Source organism: Chaetodon auriga, chromosome 15 (assembly GCF_051107435.1).
Source record: "Chaetodon auriga isolate fChaAug3 chromosome 15, fChaAug3.hap1, whole genome shotgun sequence".
NCBI classification, from domain to species: Eukaryota; Metazoa; Chordata; class Actinopteri; order Chaetodontiformes; family Chaetodontidae; genus Chaetodon; species Chaetodon auriga.
The window spans coordinates 6,252,029-6,270,708 of NC_135088.1; the positions used below are offsets into that span (position 1 = coordinate 6,252,029).

Consider the following 18,680-nt stretch of genomic DNA (forward strand, 5'->3'; position numbering starts at 1 on the left):
AGCCTTTCTTTCTTTTTGAAAGTGGTCAACAGAGTGGCTGAACGCCAGCCTTGAGTTAATACTGAGCTTTAGGAAAACAATGAAGTGAGCTCGGTCTAAAGTTTCAAACTGTCTGCGGCCTCGAACCGTCTGTGATCCCTCACTGCTTTAAGGAGCCGCTGATTCAACTGATGGTCATTCTGAAGGTCTGCTGAAGTGGACCGAGAGGCGACTCTCGAAGGATTTGGTCTCTCGCTGATATAAATGGGGGTCAGCACTCAGGAGCCCGGGTTAATCGAACATAATTTCAGTTATGATTTTAGCTTCCAACAATTATCAAGACAAGATAAACAAGATAAAATTGTTATTGTGCCGCATTCATTTCACATTGATGCTCTCACTCTAAAATGTATGACTATTATAAGACTTTTTTTGGGGGGGGGGGGGTTCAGTTGAATTATAGTTAGAGGAAATCCACTGTTTTTAAGGTTCAGTAAATATGTGATGATTTCAGCGTCAAAGAATTTAATCAGAATCTCAATATTTAGCCGTGATACACAGTGTTGTGTGTACGCATTTCACCTTATTTTGGAAGCATGTTTTGCATACTTTAACGTTAAAGGAGCTTTTTTTTTTTGGCGTGGGTGTGTGTGTGTCTCTTAGCAGACTTACGTTGAAGTGAGCGGACTGGCAAAATGAACGCGAACGTGACTGAATTTTACAACTGTTCAGCTTTGGAAACCGACTTGTTCAGACTGCTGGAGGCAACTTTGAGAGTTTCTTGTTTAGTCTGACTTCAGATGGAATCATTCTGAACACAAGGATGCGTCGCTATGTGAAATCTCTCCTTTCATCCACCCGCTTTGCTGTCAGAGCAATACCATCTTTGTCTGAAGTTGCTGCCATGCACGAGTTAAAAGCTGATTAGAAAAGCGCGTATGCATCCGCGTGGCCTACAAACTGTCTGCGTGCAGGAGAAATGGAACTGGGAAAACCAAATTCCTCCATCTGATCAGTTTTCAAGAGGATGTGAGCCACTTACTTAAATGCATGTAAGCAAACTGAATTTTAATTATATGGCCGAGTATCAGTATCGCAGACTCTCTCACGTTCAATGAGGACAAATAAGATGAGAATTTGGCCGTATTAAACAAAAGGCGGTCACAGAGAGCAGATTTAACCAGCAGAGACTCGGCAGAGTAAACAGGACAAAGTAGAGATTTAGCTGTTTTCTTGCTGTTCAGGTATTTTAGTGTGAACAGAGATCTTTACGTATATGTCCCAGTGTGGACTTCCTAATGGAAACGGTCTTTTTAAAGTTAGCCAGCTTAGCGTGGATGTAGCCTAAGAGAACAAATGGAGCAAGAGAAAAGCCACCTCACAGGGAGAACAGCTGACCTGCTGGACTAAACCGTCCAGTTTTAACTCAGGGACTCTTTCTCACCGTGTTCACACACAAATCCTATTCCTATGCCTCCTGCCACCACACACACACACACACACACAGAGGGACTGCGCTTTTCCAATCTACGTAATCAAGAACGTTTTCCTTCCCTGCATGCATCAAAGATCGGACAGCGGAGGCAGATAAATACATATTTGCCTCAGAGGAAGAAGATAGGCATTTGTTCTGTGTGTGTGCGAAGTCCGATCACGAAAGCAGTGAAGAAGAACGAGACGAAACCAGGAGAAGGAAATAAAGCCGCGACAGAAAGTGAGTGGCAGACAGAAACACAGTACGGAGGGCCTCTTAACAAACGGCTGTAACCTGCCTCTTACATTCAGATTGTGATTTATCCAAATTACATTTACACCTGGAGCTAAAGTGTCTCCAGTGCCTGTGCTGAAATCTCTTCTCTTCGTACAACACATTCCCACCAGCGTCCTCTGTTAGACTAACACTTTGTGTACAGTTCCCAGTCGGATTTAATTTTAATGTCACCAAATGTAGCTTTGGCCAAATGGATGACCGGTGTGTCTGTGGGTGCTGTTACGCCTCCATTTGTTTGCAGTGATATACAGACCCTGAACCTCCCAGGAGCCTAATGGTAAGACCAGATGTAAAGAGAGGGTGATTAAATTGCTCAGATTGTAAGGGAGGAACCAGAAAAGGGACTTGAGCCATGGTTCCACCCAGGTTTCAAGTTAAATTGCCAAAAAAAATTATCTAAAATTGATTCAATTTCAAGAAAACAGCTTCCAAAGTCTTTTTCAAAACACAGAAAATGAAGATGTTTCTAGTAGAAGTATTTGAACAGTGTAATACATTATGGGCGGGTGGGTTTGTATGACTGCGTAGGACAGCAAAACAAGGAAACAGGAAGTACTAAGCACTCATTGGATTGTTATTGGTCGGAAGTCTTAGCTAATATATGCATGTTTAATTTAATATTCCATATTTTTGTCACTCTCAACTTCCCTTCCCTGTCTGAGGTCCGGAGTAGGGCTGGGCGAGGTGGCCAAAAATAACATTTTAAATGGCAATTTGTCTAAAACTTGGAGACGATTCATGATTTGAATCATTCAGAAAAAATTTAGCAAGACCAAAACATGACTGAAGCATCATATTATTTTTTAGGACATATTGTTCCAGATAGTTGAGAAACAATAATAAAAAACCTGCACTACTTGCAAGGCCGCATTATTATTTTATTATTACATTTAAAAAAAAAAGCTTATCCCACATGGCTCGCTAGACTACCAGATGCTTCAACTAAGTCTAACATGGAAATCCACTTTAATAATCAGTTTCAGCACAGATAGAGCTGAAAGGTCCGCTCACTAATTCATCGACTCCTCGCTGTTTGTGTCTCTTGACATCGGCCTGATATCCACAGACAGCCGCTAGCTGGCATTAGCTTCTCAGCAAGCAGAGACGGAGTGAACGAAGTACAATCTGCACACTGCCCAGTCGACTCAAACGCAAACCGAGCTCATTTCAGTCTGTTCCTCTCGGAGATGCGACTGTTAGATTCACTGTTTCGCATTAGCCAGAGCCAGCGAGCCGCCTGAAGTCACGACCCGTAACCAGTCCTGTGAACTGCGGCATACAGCATCACTATTCACACCGCAGTTCAGGGGTCAGTCGTGACTCCAGCCGGCTGTTGCTTGCATTACTTTTTGACTGAAAATCCACATTTTGTGCATCCTGCAAAAACAAAAATTGAAATGAATTCACTGTACCACCCAATCCGAGTTCCTACTGAACATGTACATGTTTAAAAACGCCTCGCAAATATATGGTTTCATTTAAAAAATACTTTGATTTCCTCAAACACAGGGACTGAAGTTTGGAGCAAATGATACTCAACATACTCCCCATTTGCTGGGGACTATTAGCTGCGGATTATTTGGTGCACTAGTATTTACAGCAGCAGGATGGTGAATGTTGGATTGAATGGAGGTTCAGGCCACAGTATGTCAGGCTTTGGATACCACTTGGTCCTACTTGTCGGTAGGATCAATTAATCATTGGTTTTGGTCTTTTCACAGGCTTCTGACGACGGTAAAGAAAATACAGATGCAGATAATCATATATAACCAGTGAGAGTGATTTATATTAAGAGGTTGATGATAAAATGTCCTGCCACAGACCTGCATTGTTTTCCAGGCTGGTCAAACCATTTAATGTAAATTTTACCAGTTTCCGTTCTGCTTTCCTGATTCAATTGTTACAGTTTGTAAAGGAAATACTTTGATGGAGACCCGGCTGCATGAAGAGAGAGAGAGAGAGAGAGAGAGAGAGAGAGAGAGAGAGAGAGAGAGAGAGAGAGAGAGAGAGTACAGAGAGGAAGGAGAGAGAGTACAGAGAGGAAGGAGAGAGAGACTGAGATGAGGAGGCGAGAGGGCAGAGAAGGGAAGGGCCTGGTGCTGTTTATATTAGCTGCTTGTTAACTTGACTGTGCGGACAGGCTGCAAACAGAACGCAGGGGAAAGAACAAGTTGTACTCGTTCTCTGTCTGCTTCTCTGGCTCCGGTTCAGTAAACGTCTCCCTCCTCTCCTCCCCTTCTTTCTATCCATCTCTCCTCTTCCCTCGCTCTCTCTCTCTCTCTCTCTCTCTCCAGGCCAGAGCGAAGCAGAGTGCAACGTTTTCCCCTCCTCACACGTACTTCCACAACACGTGCCTGTCATTATTTGTCCTTAAAGCTACAGACATCCTTTTTTCTTTTACCTTTTTTTTTTTTTTCTTTTTTCTTTTTTCCTGATCGTCCTATGATTCAAAAGCGATTGGAATCGAGCCACGTGCCGGCCAAGGAGGCTGATCACCGGACAGGAGAGGAGAGAGGAGGAGAGGAGAGAGGAGGGACATGACAGGAGGGGTGGTTTTTTTTTTTTTTTTTTTAGGGATTCAGGATGGAGAAGAGAAGAGGGGACTTTGCTGGTGGTGGGAGGGGGGAAACGTGAGCAGGGAGGAGGAAGATGTTGGATGGCAGAGGCAGAGTAAGGTGCGCAGTTTGTGCAGATGGGAGCTTTAGTAATAAAAACATTGTGGGAGCTGCTCTGGAGGCAGATGTAATTTCGACATTTGTGTTGTGCCACAGTGGGTGGAAGCAGAGTGTTTCTGTCTAAGTGACGTTGGACTGAAGCCCACCGAGAAGGCAAAGAGTGGAAAAAAAAGGGGGGGGGGGGGGGGGGGTTCAGCTTCTCAAATGTGACGATTCGCTGCTTTTCAGTTTGGTGTTGAGACAGAACAAGGCAGCTGAAGCTGTTCAATAAAGGCATAAGATGCTCCCCAAAAAATAAACCTGATTGCTTTCCGTGTCAGTTCATCTGCCAGCTGTGTTCTTGATTACTCAAATAATAATTTGATGTAGAAAGTATCAGAAAATAATGAAAAATTCCCAGTCCAACCTCTCACAGGACAGCGTGATGTCTTCAGGTGTCTCGTCCAACCGATAGTCCAAAACCCAAAGATGTTGTAGGACAAAGAGCAGCATCAAATCCTCACATTTGAGAAGCTGGAACCAGTGAAAATTTGCCGTCTTTGCAGTTCAGCTAATCAATGAATCGCCTAATTGCTGCAGCTGTAAAAACTGAACAATTATCAAAACAACCGCAGAACAGTTTTCTGTTGATCGACGAGATGTTTAATCCGCTAATTGCACGAGCTCTAGTTTTATTTATCAAAACAGCAAAGCATTTTCTCACACGAGGTAATGCATCTAGTTTATCCTTCAGACCTTCCAAGTTCACACTGTGTGTACTTCGCCGTATTGATCTCGGTCTGCCAATTAGCTACTCGGCAAGATCATGAAGGAATGAGAAAAGTCCCTCTGATTCAAATCACTGTGGCTCTTTGACTCCACCAATTTAGATCTAACTCGACAACTGAGCTGCTTCCTGCCTCCACAGCGGCGCAGTTTGTATGACTAAACCTCCAATCTGTGCAGTGTGTCTGGGTTGTGGATATTGAGACCTTGAAGCCATAACTTTGCTGTAACAGAGAGGAGAGCAAAGCGTCAGTAAAAACAGAGGAAGCAGATAATGAGTCAGCTTTCTAGTTTGATACGAGCCACGGCGGCCAGCTAAAGCATTACAAAAGAAAAAAAAAAAAAAAAAAAAACAGCTTCCAAAGGCTTTGTCAAAACACGGAAAATGAAAATGTTTCTAGTAGTATTTGAACAGTATTATACATTATTGTAAAGGTGTATAAACTCCAGTGGTACGTCGGTAGGTGGGTGGGTTTGGATGGCTGGCGAAGGGCAGTAAAGCAAGGACCGGATGATATCAGAAACAGCAGCACTGAGCAGTGATCGGGTCAGTCTGCGCTTCCAAATGATCAAACAGCGACGATGGATCGATCAATTCAACTTTGATCAGATTTGGATAGTCAAAATCAAAATAATTCAAATCATGAAAGAATCAAAATACACGATCTGAAACAAGCCGTGCTGTCGGTAATCCCACTCACCGTCGTGACAGAGATTATATCTGCTTTCGCTCGAACCCAGCAGGCATTTTGAGTCCCCAGACACGGTTTCATAAGAGGCATCGAATGAAAGTGATCGCCACTAAAGAATCCTGGCTTTACTGACCTTAGGACAGCCTCAAACCACTGTCTTATTGGACGAAGGAGCAACCAGAGAGGGAGAGAGACATCCTATGAACAGTACCCTGATGTCCTTCCTCTTCCTTAAAACCACCTCAGCGCAGCGATCCATTTTTTGTCTCAAAATAGTGGAAATTAAACTTTTTCCATCCAGTATGTTAAATCCAACACATGTCAAAAAAAAAAAAAAAAAGGCTTGTACAACAAAATTTACCAGCGCTTTGTAGCTGGATGATGCTAACCCGCCCCCCCTGCTAATAAAAGGCTTTAAACATGATCTTTGCTCAGCTGAGGAGGTTCTGAGGAACCCAGCCCTGCTGGTGCAGTGATGTCTTTCCAAGGGGTTTTACAACAGTGTCAGTACAGTACACACCAGCTGTGTGAGTTACAGGAGTGGTTCCAATCGCCTGCAGCAATCAGTGTTGGCCTTTAACCAGCTTTTCAGCAGAAGTCTAGGTGGAATGCATCATTGTGTGTAGGTGTGTTTCTGACCTGCCATTACGTGCACGATGCCCACCAGCTTATTTCTGCGGCGTAGCATTCATGCCAACTCCAGCGGGAGAGGGTTTTGCTCTCACACATGCACCAGCTCACCACTAACAAAGCTGTATGGTGGTACATTTATCCATTATGCATAACATCTTAACCATGCACTCCAGATGGTGAGCTCGCACAGAGGAACATAACCTTCAATCTTCCGCCAGATCTGCTGATACCGACGCTGGTATTTCACTCCGAGGCCAACGATTTTAAACGCCATGACTGATAAAACAAATTAAACCCAGAAGAGAGACAAAGCAAGTCTAATCTGGATCTCATATCTTGTGGACATCCGACCTGACAAGAGTTGCAAAATTCAAAGATCATCAGAGCACATTTTGGGCTGCGAGCCAACACCCACACCAATGTACCACACGGAGGACAGTGATGCTTTGAAGTTGTATTCTAGTGGATATTGATAAAAAGAACCTGCAAAAGACTCCAGTCTACAGTTTCTACGAAGCGGAAGGAGAGGGCATTGAAGCCACACTGTAAATATAGAATAATAACCAGTTTGTGTATGCCAAGGCTGCACAGCATCAAGGAAAAAAAATCTAAGATACAATTTGCCTGACAAGGTACTACGGTGCCGTTTGTGGGTTAAAATCGGATTTACAAACAGGAGAGAATCTTCAGAAACAGCAGTTCACGTAACTAGAGGAAATTCAGCCCCCCAAAAAGTTATTTTTTTTGTTTGTTTTTGACTTTTCACCTGCCAGCGCTGTGCAGCCTTAGCATTTGCTACTACATGTTAAGGCCGTAAATGTGAGGCCTTGTTTAAAACCACTGTCTACAAAGTCAGGCTACTCCGAACATTAAATACTGAAACCAAGATTACATTTTTCTGTCTTAGCGACACGTGTGTCGTGACAACCACCCGGAGGAGGATTCTGTGGGCCGTAATGATACTTCACCACTTCCTCGCTTCAAAAAACATGCTTTGTTGCAGTTATTGTTGTCGTGTGTGTTGTTGCGGTCAGTTTCCATGTGGGTTGTAATAACGGTAGCCAACGTAGAAGTCCAAATTCCTCCACCTGTCCTGTGTATGTGTGCTTATGTGTCCTGCTGTTTAACGAATTCAGCAACAGTTTTGGACAACACTTTGCACACTTCAGCAGAAAACCCCGCCTTTGAAAAGAGGGTTTTTCCAGACTTTTTGCCTCTGTGACGAGAAAGAGGCAAATGTGGAGGACTAATGATGTGAATCTTCTACGATGGCTACACCTGAAGGACAAAGGAGACAGACATGCTGCAATGTCACCTGTAATAATACTCTCCTGCTGATAGGGGGCGTTTCACTCTGAGTAGTACTTCCTGATGCAGTCAGGACCACATATACATAAAAAACTAGTCATCTTGTATATTTTAACCCTGTTATACCAGCTCTGGTGTGTGCGTGTGCATGTGTGTGTGTGTGTGTGTGTGTGTGTGTGTGTGTGAGAGAGAGAGAGAGAGAGCTGTATGTTGTGTGTTCAGTTCAGCAGCATTTGGCTTTTTCTGATGGGGGTTAATATGTGTGAGTCTGCGTTTAACAACCATCGCCTGCCCGTTACTGCGGCTGCAGGCTTTTCCTATGTGAAGCCCCCGTGAATGGTCCAGGTCGGGTTTATTGGTGGTACAGTTAACAGCGCCCCCTGCATTGGAGGAGGTCACATAACACCACAGCGTATGAGCGAACCCTGCGGAGCTGGGTGGAACCAGGCTGAGATGTGGCTTAAACCGAGCTGACCTGGACAGCGCTGGCAGAGTCGTCTGACATCCTTATCTCACATTCTTCATCTTGAAAACCAGAGACAGAGCACGTGTATGTGTGTTTGTGTGGATAAGCTGTAAATACGCTGCCTTGATACACAGATCTGTTCTTTGGCGTGGTCACTTCAAAAGACAGCGTAGAAGCTGTCCGTACAGGAAAAAAAACAGAGGAAGTAGATTGGACTTGCACCTCTACTTGATGTCTGTTCATCAGGCCTGGGTCGAGCAGCCCTTAAAATCACCTGTGATGCTTTACTGCACCCAAATTTGGAACCGGACAGGTGGGGGGGGGGGTCTTAGCTGCAAGAAAACCGAGAGAATGAAAAGAAATTTCTGTCTTGTGATTGATCACCGAGCCAATGTGATCTCACCTGGTAACTAGTTAAAATGAGCATTACTTATTGGTGGAGACTATTGAACCCAGGGCTGATGGTCGTATGGTCGTACTGAGAGGAGGAACATGCTCAGTAGTAATTGTGTAGGAGTTCAAACAGTGAAGCTTGCCAAATAAGGAAGTTTCTAGACATACACACATCACCTTATATATATATATATATATATATATATACTGTATGCGATATAAAATATGTATGTATATATATATGTATCTATGTCTTACGTCGCTTTTTCGATAAATTTTTCTAACCTTTTCTTCTTTTTTTAAAGTTTTTTAACCCCTGAGAATACCATGGACTGCTTAAAGTACAAAATACAACTCTCTGAGAGAACAACAAAAAGTCTTTTTAAAAAAAAAACAAAAAAACAAAAAACAAATTTACAAACAACTCAATTCAAGAACTGAAGAGCGCAGGCCTCTGAAGCTGATTATTACATTGTCATCATTCGTCTAACAGGAGAACGGGTGCAGCAGAGCCATCAGCTACGAGAGCGTGTCCACGTCAGACTTCAGTGGCAGCCATGTTGGTGCTATAAACAGTGTTTGGCGTCTTACTACACTGAGATCATACATCATATAGATACACATGGGTGATATAAAGCATGACTTGGTGCACTGAGAACCCTGGTGGCCTCATACAGAAACCAGAAATAAGTGCAACTTTTGGGGGCTGAACTCAGCCAATGATGACGCCACGCCGCATGCTCATGCTAACCGGCAGTGAGTCAGTGGTTGTTTTATACGAAGAGGCAAAGGTTTGAGGAACCTTCAAGCTATGCTCATAAAACACGTCTTTCCTCTCTCAGGTCGTGTGATGACACCTGAGCAGGCCAAGACTGTGGGTTGTGGTTGAAAGCTCCGAAAGCCATGAAGGGGACCTTTGAATTGAGATTATTTTGTCGCATGCTTCGTCCAATTTTGTCTCATCAATTCATCAAATGCCAAATGAGGACAGCTTACAGCGAGCGGGAGGCTTTGTGGTTAAGCACAAAATGTAGAAATTGGAATAGAGAAGCATCAGTGCTTCACTGAGCTGACAGAGGAAACAGGATGCAAAATACAAAACCATGTGTATCTACTGCAGCAGCGACATGGTGGTCACAGTGTAACCCGGCCAAACTCTGTCTGTCGATGGCTCTGGACTGCAGCGACCTAGTTGAGTGGGGGGGGGGGGGGGGCAGCTCTTTGCACTGATAGTACAGTGTGGCTCTGCTTCGCTAGCTGTTGCAGATGCTTTGTTGATTAGTGGCAAACGCTGCATTTACATCCTTGTTTCAGGCACTAGACAATTGTTAAGGTGACAAGGAGCCCAACGCTGGCTACACCCGGTAACCAATCCCACGGGATGTCCTTTTGGTTTGATTGTTACAAATCCGATTGAGGAACGACTGATTGATTGATCTACTTACTGATTGTTTGGTTGAGCGATAAGGTTGGTGGGGGCGGGGGGGGTTGAGGGGAGGTAGGGGCGCAGGGCAAGCGACAGAAGGCACAGAGTTTCTACGATGAATTTTTCTCCAAAGATTCAGGCTAAAAAAAAAAAAAAAATTAAAAACCCAGAACTCAGAATTAGGAAGAATTTGAAAGCAGCTGACAAAAGTCAGATCAAATATTTCATCGGCTGTGATGTGAGCAAAGGGATTCGCTTATAGTAGTATGTGTGTCAGTATGTCTGTGTGTTTGTGTCTCTGTGTGGCGGTCTGAATGAGCACCGGGGTCGGGGTCAGCCAATCTGCTTTTCAAAAACTGGAAACTTTTTTAGTCTCAAGAGAAATTTGAGAGTTTGACGAATTTTCGTGTACAGAACTGACCCCGACCCCGAATGAGCTTCCATTACACACACGAGTGCTTACGTTACAGCTCTTACGACTAGCTAGTTGTGCTTTTCAAGGCTGAATACATGTTGTCCCATGTCACCATCTGTACATATTCAGACCAGCTCTGGTGTGAAATTGTCTTTCCACTGAACATACTTAAGAAAACAAGGACTCATTGGATGCATCTCAGGCCACAAAGACCCAGAATGAAGCAGACCCTGAAACCAGCTTGAATAATAATAATAATAATGCCCCGAAATGTTTGTTCCCAAGTCTGGCAGATACCACAGACGTGAGGCCAGAAATGAGTACTTCAACGCCAAGAAACAAAATGAATCTGAAATCCAAAACAAAAAAAAAAAGACTAAAGGTAATGTTTGTTTCCTATTTGTCGAGCGCGTCGCATCTTGTGGTAAGCTAACGACAAACTACAGTCCGGTGGAGAAGCTTTACTGTACGACAGGCAAACAGCTACATTCAAATTCACCCCAAAAACAAAGCAGGTAAGAGCTGAAGAGATTTTCCACGGGTAAATGTGACGGGGATTTGGTTGAACAAAGCCATACAGCCGTGGTTTGTAGACTGTATACTGGGCACAGATGGAGAAACAATTAGCCAGCGGGACTCTGCTTGGATAACTGCGTGTGTGTGTGTATGTGTGTGTGTGTCAGTTGGAGTCTCAGTGCTTTAGGATGCCAGCACGCTCCTTCTCAGCAGGTCCTCGTTCCCAGAATGCAACTGCGGCAAGCGGAGTTTGCGTCCGCCAGAGCGTGCGTCCGTATCACTCTGCTCGCCGTCAGAGAAGTACCCGTCAGTCTCGGCAGCGTCCAGCAGGGACGTGTCCTTTCCTGTGAGTGGGAGGTCCACAGACTCCAGCCCTCCGCTGTAGCCCCTCCCTCTGGATTTACCCTGGCGGGACAGACGGAGCCGCGGGGCCCCGCCACGAAGGACCGCCCCCATGTCGGGCACTGTGGCCCCAGGGCTGGACGCCGGAGGTGGAGACGAGCTTGCAGCGAAACCAGATCCAGCCCCTGACGCAACACCGTCGCCTGTGTGGATGCTGTCCCACCGGCCGGAGTCCTCCGAGATGTGACAGGAATCCATTTTGGAGATGGGTGGCTGCGGCGGAGGGTCCCTGTGCAGGTCGGAGCTCCTGGTCTGGTGGTGATGAAGGTGGTGGTGCAGGGCCTTGGAGGAGCCCCGGGACCTTTCCCCTTTCCGCGCCGCATGGCTGGGCTTCTCCTCCGCCACGGTCGCCCAGAGGCTCTTTGCAGTGGAGGGGCTGCAGGCGGCGGAGGCAGCCGCTGCAGACAGGAGCGTCTGGGGCTGGATGGGGGTGGTGGATTGTGGGTGTCCACGGGCACGGGGCTTGCTGCTGCCTCGCGGCTTGCGTCCCAGCTGGGGGGTCTTCCAGGTGGACTGCATTGAGTTCTCCATCATCAGGTTTAGCAGGCTCTCCTCGCCCTGCAGGAGCTGAAGAGGTGAGAAGGGACAGACGTGCGTGGGAGAAGAAAGAAGAGTAAATCAGAAGAGAAGAAAAAGAGCTGAATCCGTTCACGTTTAAAGGTTCAACACAACATGTTTGATGTATCCGGAAAGTTGCTCGTTGATCAAAACAATAATTTGCCTGTTGCTCGCCCTCTGGTTTGGAAACCTCACATTCTTGCCGGTTATATTTTGGTGCAGTAACTCCCCACCCACCACCACCACCTACCCACATTTCCAGAGGCTCAGCGGTGCAGGAAGCGAGCGGCTGATGTCACAAGACATTCTGTTGTCAAGCCAAACAAACCAAATGACAAAGCTGACGTCTTCTATCGGTCTGATCTCTTCCTGAGGTGTTCAGCATCAAGCCCTTTTTAAAATCTCAGATGCCAGGTTTTCATATTAACATCTCAAACAACAACATTCCCAAACAATGGAGTTATATCATGCATTCTGCTTGGAGCCCCCTGCCAATCAATACACAAACAGAGCACATTCCTGAGGAGAACAGCAGGTCAGCCACAGTGCAGCTCAGCTCGGACCCTCAGCTCCTTCATCAAACTGATCCACTCGCATAAAGGTTAAACCCAAATGATTCAAAAGAAAAGCGTTTGAATGAGGTTTAACTCCTCTGGCACAAGTGGAGAACTTTTAAGTGGATGATTTTCATCTTGGGAAACTTAATAATCTATTACAAATAAAACAAAATATAATAAAAATCAAAACTCTAACTTCCAAGTTTGACTTTGATAGCGTCATAAACTTCAATTCTTAGAACTTAAACATTACTGTTGACGTTAATGATCGATGAAACATTTTGCTGATGTACTTTTGTGGACCGTTTGCTCAGGAGCTTTGATGTCAGCTGGATCAATGAGCCTTGATTGGAAAGCAAGAGAGCTCACTCGCGTCTCCTTTGATCCTCGCACAGAATTCACCAACTTTTTCTGACTGTCAGCGTCTCAAGATCCAAGCTAAGACTTCTGTTCTCCCAGGAGTCCCATTTCTTTGGGGGAAACCACTTCAGAAACTCCTGTTAATGTCACTTCAAGGATATTCTGCTAATATTGTCTATTTCTGTGATTGTCAACAAATCCTATGAAAAGATAGCAAATACCTATGTTAGTGGATTTCTTTATTATAAAAATAAATAGCAGTGTGTGCATCAGAAATACACTTGTGAACCTTATTTTATTTTTTAAAGAAGAAAAATATTTTTGCGGGAGACACATTTATATAGAAATCCTTCCATGTGCATTCATTAACACTGAGACTGATCTGAGTACTTCCAGCAGGAGAACGCTGTTTATGGGGTCGACTCAGTATTAATGACGTTGGCCATGTTTATCATAATGAGGCAACATGTCATCCAGTGCAACAGTGTGGATCACTGATGCATTTTAAATAGCCTTTGAACAACAGTGGAGCTCTGCAGTGCAGAGGAATTTTTGTGTTTTCATTGGATTTGTTGACAGTAGGAAAAAATGGAGAATCACCAGCAGCTGAAATCACACAGTGCAATGTGTCCATGAGTTAATTCTGTCTTTTTATTGTCAGTTAAAGTGTTTGGAAGGAAATTCTTCTGTATTTCAGTCCACCAGCGTGCACAGATTTACTTATTGGTGTAGTCTGGCCTTGAATGAAACAGTCAGTGAGAGCTGTTAGAAATGATCAGAATAGTTTCATTTGTTTGAAACCGTTTACGTCTCATAAAAATGCCCCGCCTACACAATTTCATGCTGCTGTGGCCATCAGTTTAGTCTGGATTTGAGCCCTTTCGCCCCATTGTTAAGTTTTTTGACTGGGAATTTCACGTCTTTGGATGTCTGTCTCCGTCGTGCCTGTAGGAAGCTGCGGTTTCTTACTTGGCTCCTGGCATTCGTCTTGTCCACCAGTGAACTGGGAACTGGGATTCAGTTCAAGAGGTGATGGACTATTTGACGCTGCTGCTCATTTCAGCTGTTTGAATTTTGCAATGTGTGCTGCTGTTCGCTGCCAAGAGCCGGACTGCAGCTCTGTCCAATCCTCCAACTCCCTTAACTGGTCTGATCCGTGCTATCTGCACGGACTGACGCTGAAATCATGTTCAGCTTGCAGATCACTTAAGTGAAAATCCACATTTGGATTTAATCCACTGCTGCATTATCAACTTAGCTATTGTATGTATAAGCAATCAGAACAATACAGTCAGCTCAGAAATAGCCGAGGCATGACCCTGCAGGCCTCCCGCCGCTGATGCCCTACCTGGTCGGAGAGGAGGCTGCCGCTCTTGTCCCGATGTTGGGAACCCAGAGCCCACTGGCTCAGCATGTCATCAGCGGTGATCTGAACCGACTGGGCGAGCCAGCTGTCGAACAAAGAGTTGTCCAATGGGAAGGACTTTGACAGACCTGAAGGAAGGGGAAAGGACATGAGGAGGGAGAGAGGAGGATGCAAGGAGGAAGAGATGGATGATATCAAGACAGACGGAGGGAGAAGGGGAGGAAAAGTGATGGGAGAAAATTGGTATGGATGAGGGGAAGGAGAGGAGGAGAGAGACAAAGCAGACAGGTGAGGGGTGCTGCATATTTTTCATAAATAAATAAAATACAGAAGAGTTTGCACTGCGAGCGTCAGTGGAGTTGAAGGGGATTGTCTCTCAAATGAAGTCGAGAAGTAAAAAGCATAAATAGAGCAAGAGCACGAAGGCAAGACATGAGTGCCAAACCTTAAATCCCGCAGCTGTGTTTAATACAGGGTTAGCTTAGTCACTCCATTCAAAAGTGACGCTTCATTTCAAATGCTAACACTTTAACAGGAGCACATTCATGATTTTTGAATGTTAAAGACAAAACACGCAATTAGGACAACTTTTCCCAAGTTTAACAAAGTGCTACTGTACCACAAAATAATGCAAAGTTGACTGGTGGACGTATGTATGCATGCACACGGTCCAGCAGCATCTTCTGGATCTGTGCCGTGAACAACAGGTCCGTCGGTCTGAGCTGCTGGAACGTTCGAAGGCAAGTGGAGGCTGCGTCTGATATTTGTCTTTGTTTATGTTAATTATACCAACATCTCCATGAATACAATCAAAAATGCAATGCAGCATCTCCCAACTGACATCAGTGTCTCACACAGCACCTGAAAATGTTAGTTTTTCAGTACACACACACACACACACACACATAAAAAAAACAGCTTGACATGGTGACATTTACAGTCTGGAGCTGAAAACTCCAAATCCAAACACATTTCAGTTGTTTCATCAATAATGAACAGATAAACCCATTTTACAGCAGAAATCCTGTTTCCTGTCTCCTTCCCAACACTGTGGTGTGTGTGTGTGTGTGTGTGTGTGTGTGTGCGTGTGTGTGTGTGTGTGTGTGTGTGTGTGTGTGTGTGTATAATTAGGAGATTTTCATGGCTCCTTTTCTATCATTGTGGCCTGTGAAAGTGCTGCCAAAGCACTGTGTGTCTGTCTGTGGCATTTTATTCTTTCTTACTCTGACACACACACACACACACACACACACACACACACACACACACACACACGCACACACACACACACTGTGCACAATGCGGTGAATACAGTGAGGCTTAAGGAGAACAGAGCATTTTTTTTGGGGGGGGGGGGGGGTGATCCACTAGCTCATGCACTCCTCTCCTGTTCCCACAGAGCACGAACACTCAGAGAAGCCGAGCTGGTCTGATAACATGTCATTCATCGGTGTTGTTTTTTGGTATCTTGTCAAATTTTAGGTTTAACTTTTGACAATTTGAAGTTCCAAAAGTTTTTTTTCCTGAATGAATGCTTGTCATTTAGCTGTGTTACCACCTGACTGTGCTACACATAGCTCATTGCTGATAAAGACGAGAGAGGAGACTGAACAGATATTTTACAAATTTGGCCCAGAATCTGAAATGCATCGTAGCAGCTGTAGCTGTCTTCTACAGATGACGAAACTGTCCAAAAATGTTCTCGCGTTGGAACCCCGGATAGACACGCATAAGGCACGAAGCCTGATCTGTTAAGAATCTGTGCGCTTAGTTTCTTACTCAGCGGATGTTCACAGAAAGTGGGATGAAAATGGCGAGACCTCCGCGCAGGATGGCAAGTTTGGATTTCAAAACAGTCCACTCTCATTTCCATGAATAACTGTAACACATAGGAACAACCACAGAAACCATGTTGAAGCTGCCAAGTCTAAACATTTCAGTCAGCACATCGAGCATGTAGACAAAAAACAGCCAAAGCCGTTTCCTCTGATGAAGAATCTGTATCCTTTAACTAAAAGAGTGCACTCAGCGGAGCGCAGATCTCCACCAGGTGTGTCTGAGGGCATGGGGCCGTTGTTGGTCACCTATTGGCTGGTTAGGGCAGGTGTACAGTCAGCTGTCAATAGCCATATATTCAAAAAGTTGTGAATCACCGCAAACACGAGAAGTCCTCGAGCATTCAGTCATAATTGTGCACAAAAGACATCAGGCTGATTGGTCCGGTGGTATGACAGATGAGCTGCAGACAGACACAAACATGTACACACACAACCAACGACTCATCCCCTCCAGGCAGAGGGCTCTTTGTTGATCTGAAAGTTTAGAGGGCGTATCATCCAGTGAATGGAAAAATAAAGGAATTCAGGGTTTTTAATTGGCTAGAAAACAAACACTAACCTTTGCACAAGAACACTGTCATTTCCACTTTGGGGAACAGCTGCATGTTAAAACCTATAGGACCATGTAAATGTGACCGACACATAATGGAAAACACGACACGTGTGTGTGCACATTTTTCTGCTCTGAGCTCCTTTCTCTCTTTTCTGGTCTCTGTCTGTCCAGCCTCTCTGTAAATCTTCAGTGCCTATAATGATCTGCCAAGCAGGACGGCAGGAGGTGCTGTTAGGGTGGCTTTCACACCAGCTATCTTACACACACACACATGCACACACACACACACACACACACACACCCCGAGCCGGTCGTTTCCATGACGCAGCATGTCTCTGCAGGAGTCGAGAAAGCTCTGAGGGAGGGAATAGGTGACAGAGGGAAAAAAAGAGGCAGTGTGTGGAAGACAGGAAGAGGATGATAGAGGGAAGGAGAGAGTAGAGTTCAGAGAGAGGAAGGCAGGAGGGAAGCCGACAGCACGCCACTCTGCAGTCTGCAGCCATGTTCGAATTCTATCACCAAGGGCACATCCAGACAGTGTTTTTACTACACTACAGCTGTAAAATCTAGGAACAACGCTCTGCAGCCATGTCCGCCGCTCTGTGAGGCCGTACTGACGCAGCACTGATGAGAGCTAAATGCTAACATCAGCATGCTAACATGCTCACAGTGTCGGTGCATGTCGATGTTTAGCAGGTATGACGTTTACCATGTTCACGATCTCAGCTTAGCTTGTTAGCACGCTAACTAGTCAGCGCTAAACACAAAGAACAGCTGAGGCTGATGGGAAGATTTGACCTGATGATGACGATTGATGGCTAAATCAGTAAAACATGAGCGTGTGTGCCAGATTTCATGGTAATCCATCCAACAGCTGTCAAGACAATTCACTTGAAATCACACGTGTCATCCTGGTGGTGGCGCTAGAGGAAAAGTCACAGGGTCACCAAAGTCATGGGATCCTTCTGGGCATCACGGATGTCTATAAGGTTTAATAGCATCCTCTGTTGTTGTGTTTCCCTGCGTTACAGTCAAGGGGTACATTGTTATTTGAGAATATTTGGGTTTTTCCTTTTCTCTGTTATCTCGTTTAACTGTTTTGATGGATTGGATTTGATATATTACTGTAAAGTCCTCTATCAGTAGCTCTGGGATGTACTTTAAAGAGATGTGACTGGTGTTATTCATCTTGTTTTTAGCCTTGTCCCTTTCTCTTTTATGCCTTTACACGCCTGTTTATTCATACGTGGGACAATGATGCTAAGATTGGGAACAGGGTCCTAAATGTGTCAGTCGCTTCGTCTCAAGGCTTTCTGGGATGTGAAGAGATTACATCAGAGGGAGAAAGAGCAGAAGAGAGGAGGCGAAAGGGGGAAATGTTTTTCTTTGTGGGATTACTCTTTGTGTGTTTAGCACCATTTAAATGAAAATACATTACAGAAACAATATACTGATAACAGTAATGAGTAGAAACCGTGGCTCTCTTTTGATCTTAAATATGCTGGAGGAAATAATATTTAAATCCAGAGGAGGCTTACTGATAGTGGAGCTGTGTCTTTTAAACCAGATGACGACACTGACTCCTCCTCCTCCTCCTCCACCTCCTCCTCCTCCTGCAGCTAACATGTTGAACTAATGGGAGTGGGCTAATGCTACGTATCAAAAGGCGATGAAGCTCTGAGTTGTGAGACAATAGTTCGGGGTGCAGCTGGCCTCGGTGCCAGTGCACACTAGTCTCACAGCAGCAGAAAGCCCCAGGATGGCGTTACAGAACAGCTGATATTGTAGCAGCGAACAATGATTTGCTAGCCAGCGCTGCTAAGGCAGTGCAGGGTAAGGAATGCACGAGCAGGACAGGGCCAAGACCAGGCCTGTACATGACAGTGTGTGTGTGTGTGTGTGTGCTGCTCGGTTTAAAGCCCTCACTACAGTCTGATGATTGTTCTCGGGTGCCAGACGTCTGCCTGGAAACTCCAGCAGAAACCCAGAGATAGAAACAGAGAAACT

At 45.0% G+C, this 18,680-nt stretch overlaps 1 protein-coding gene across 2 annotated transcripts in view; it reads right to left on the bottom strand.

Annotated features, from left to right (window-relative positions):
• Window positions 1–417: 417 nt before the first annotated feature.
• jade2 (jade family PHD finger 2) overlaps window positions 418–18,680 on the bottom strand; it is a 174,578-nt gene continuing 156,315 nt past the window's right edge. For both annotated transcript variants that reach the window (XM_076751124.1, XM_076751123.1), the window contains 2 exons: window positions 14,265–14,410; window positions 418–12,008 (listed from right to left, as the gene is read on the bottom strand). In XM_076751124.1, coding sequence (XP_076607239.1) covers window positions 11,223–12,008; window positions 14,265–14,410 — 932 coding nt within the window. In that variant the 3' untranslated portion in view covers window positions 418–11,222. The remainder of the gene's footprint in view (window positions 12,009–14,264; window positions 14,411–18,680) is intronic.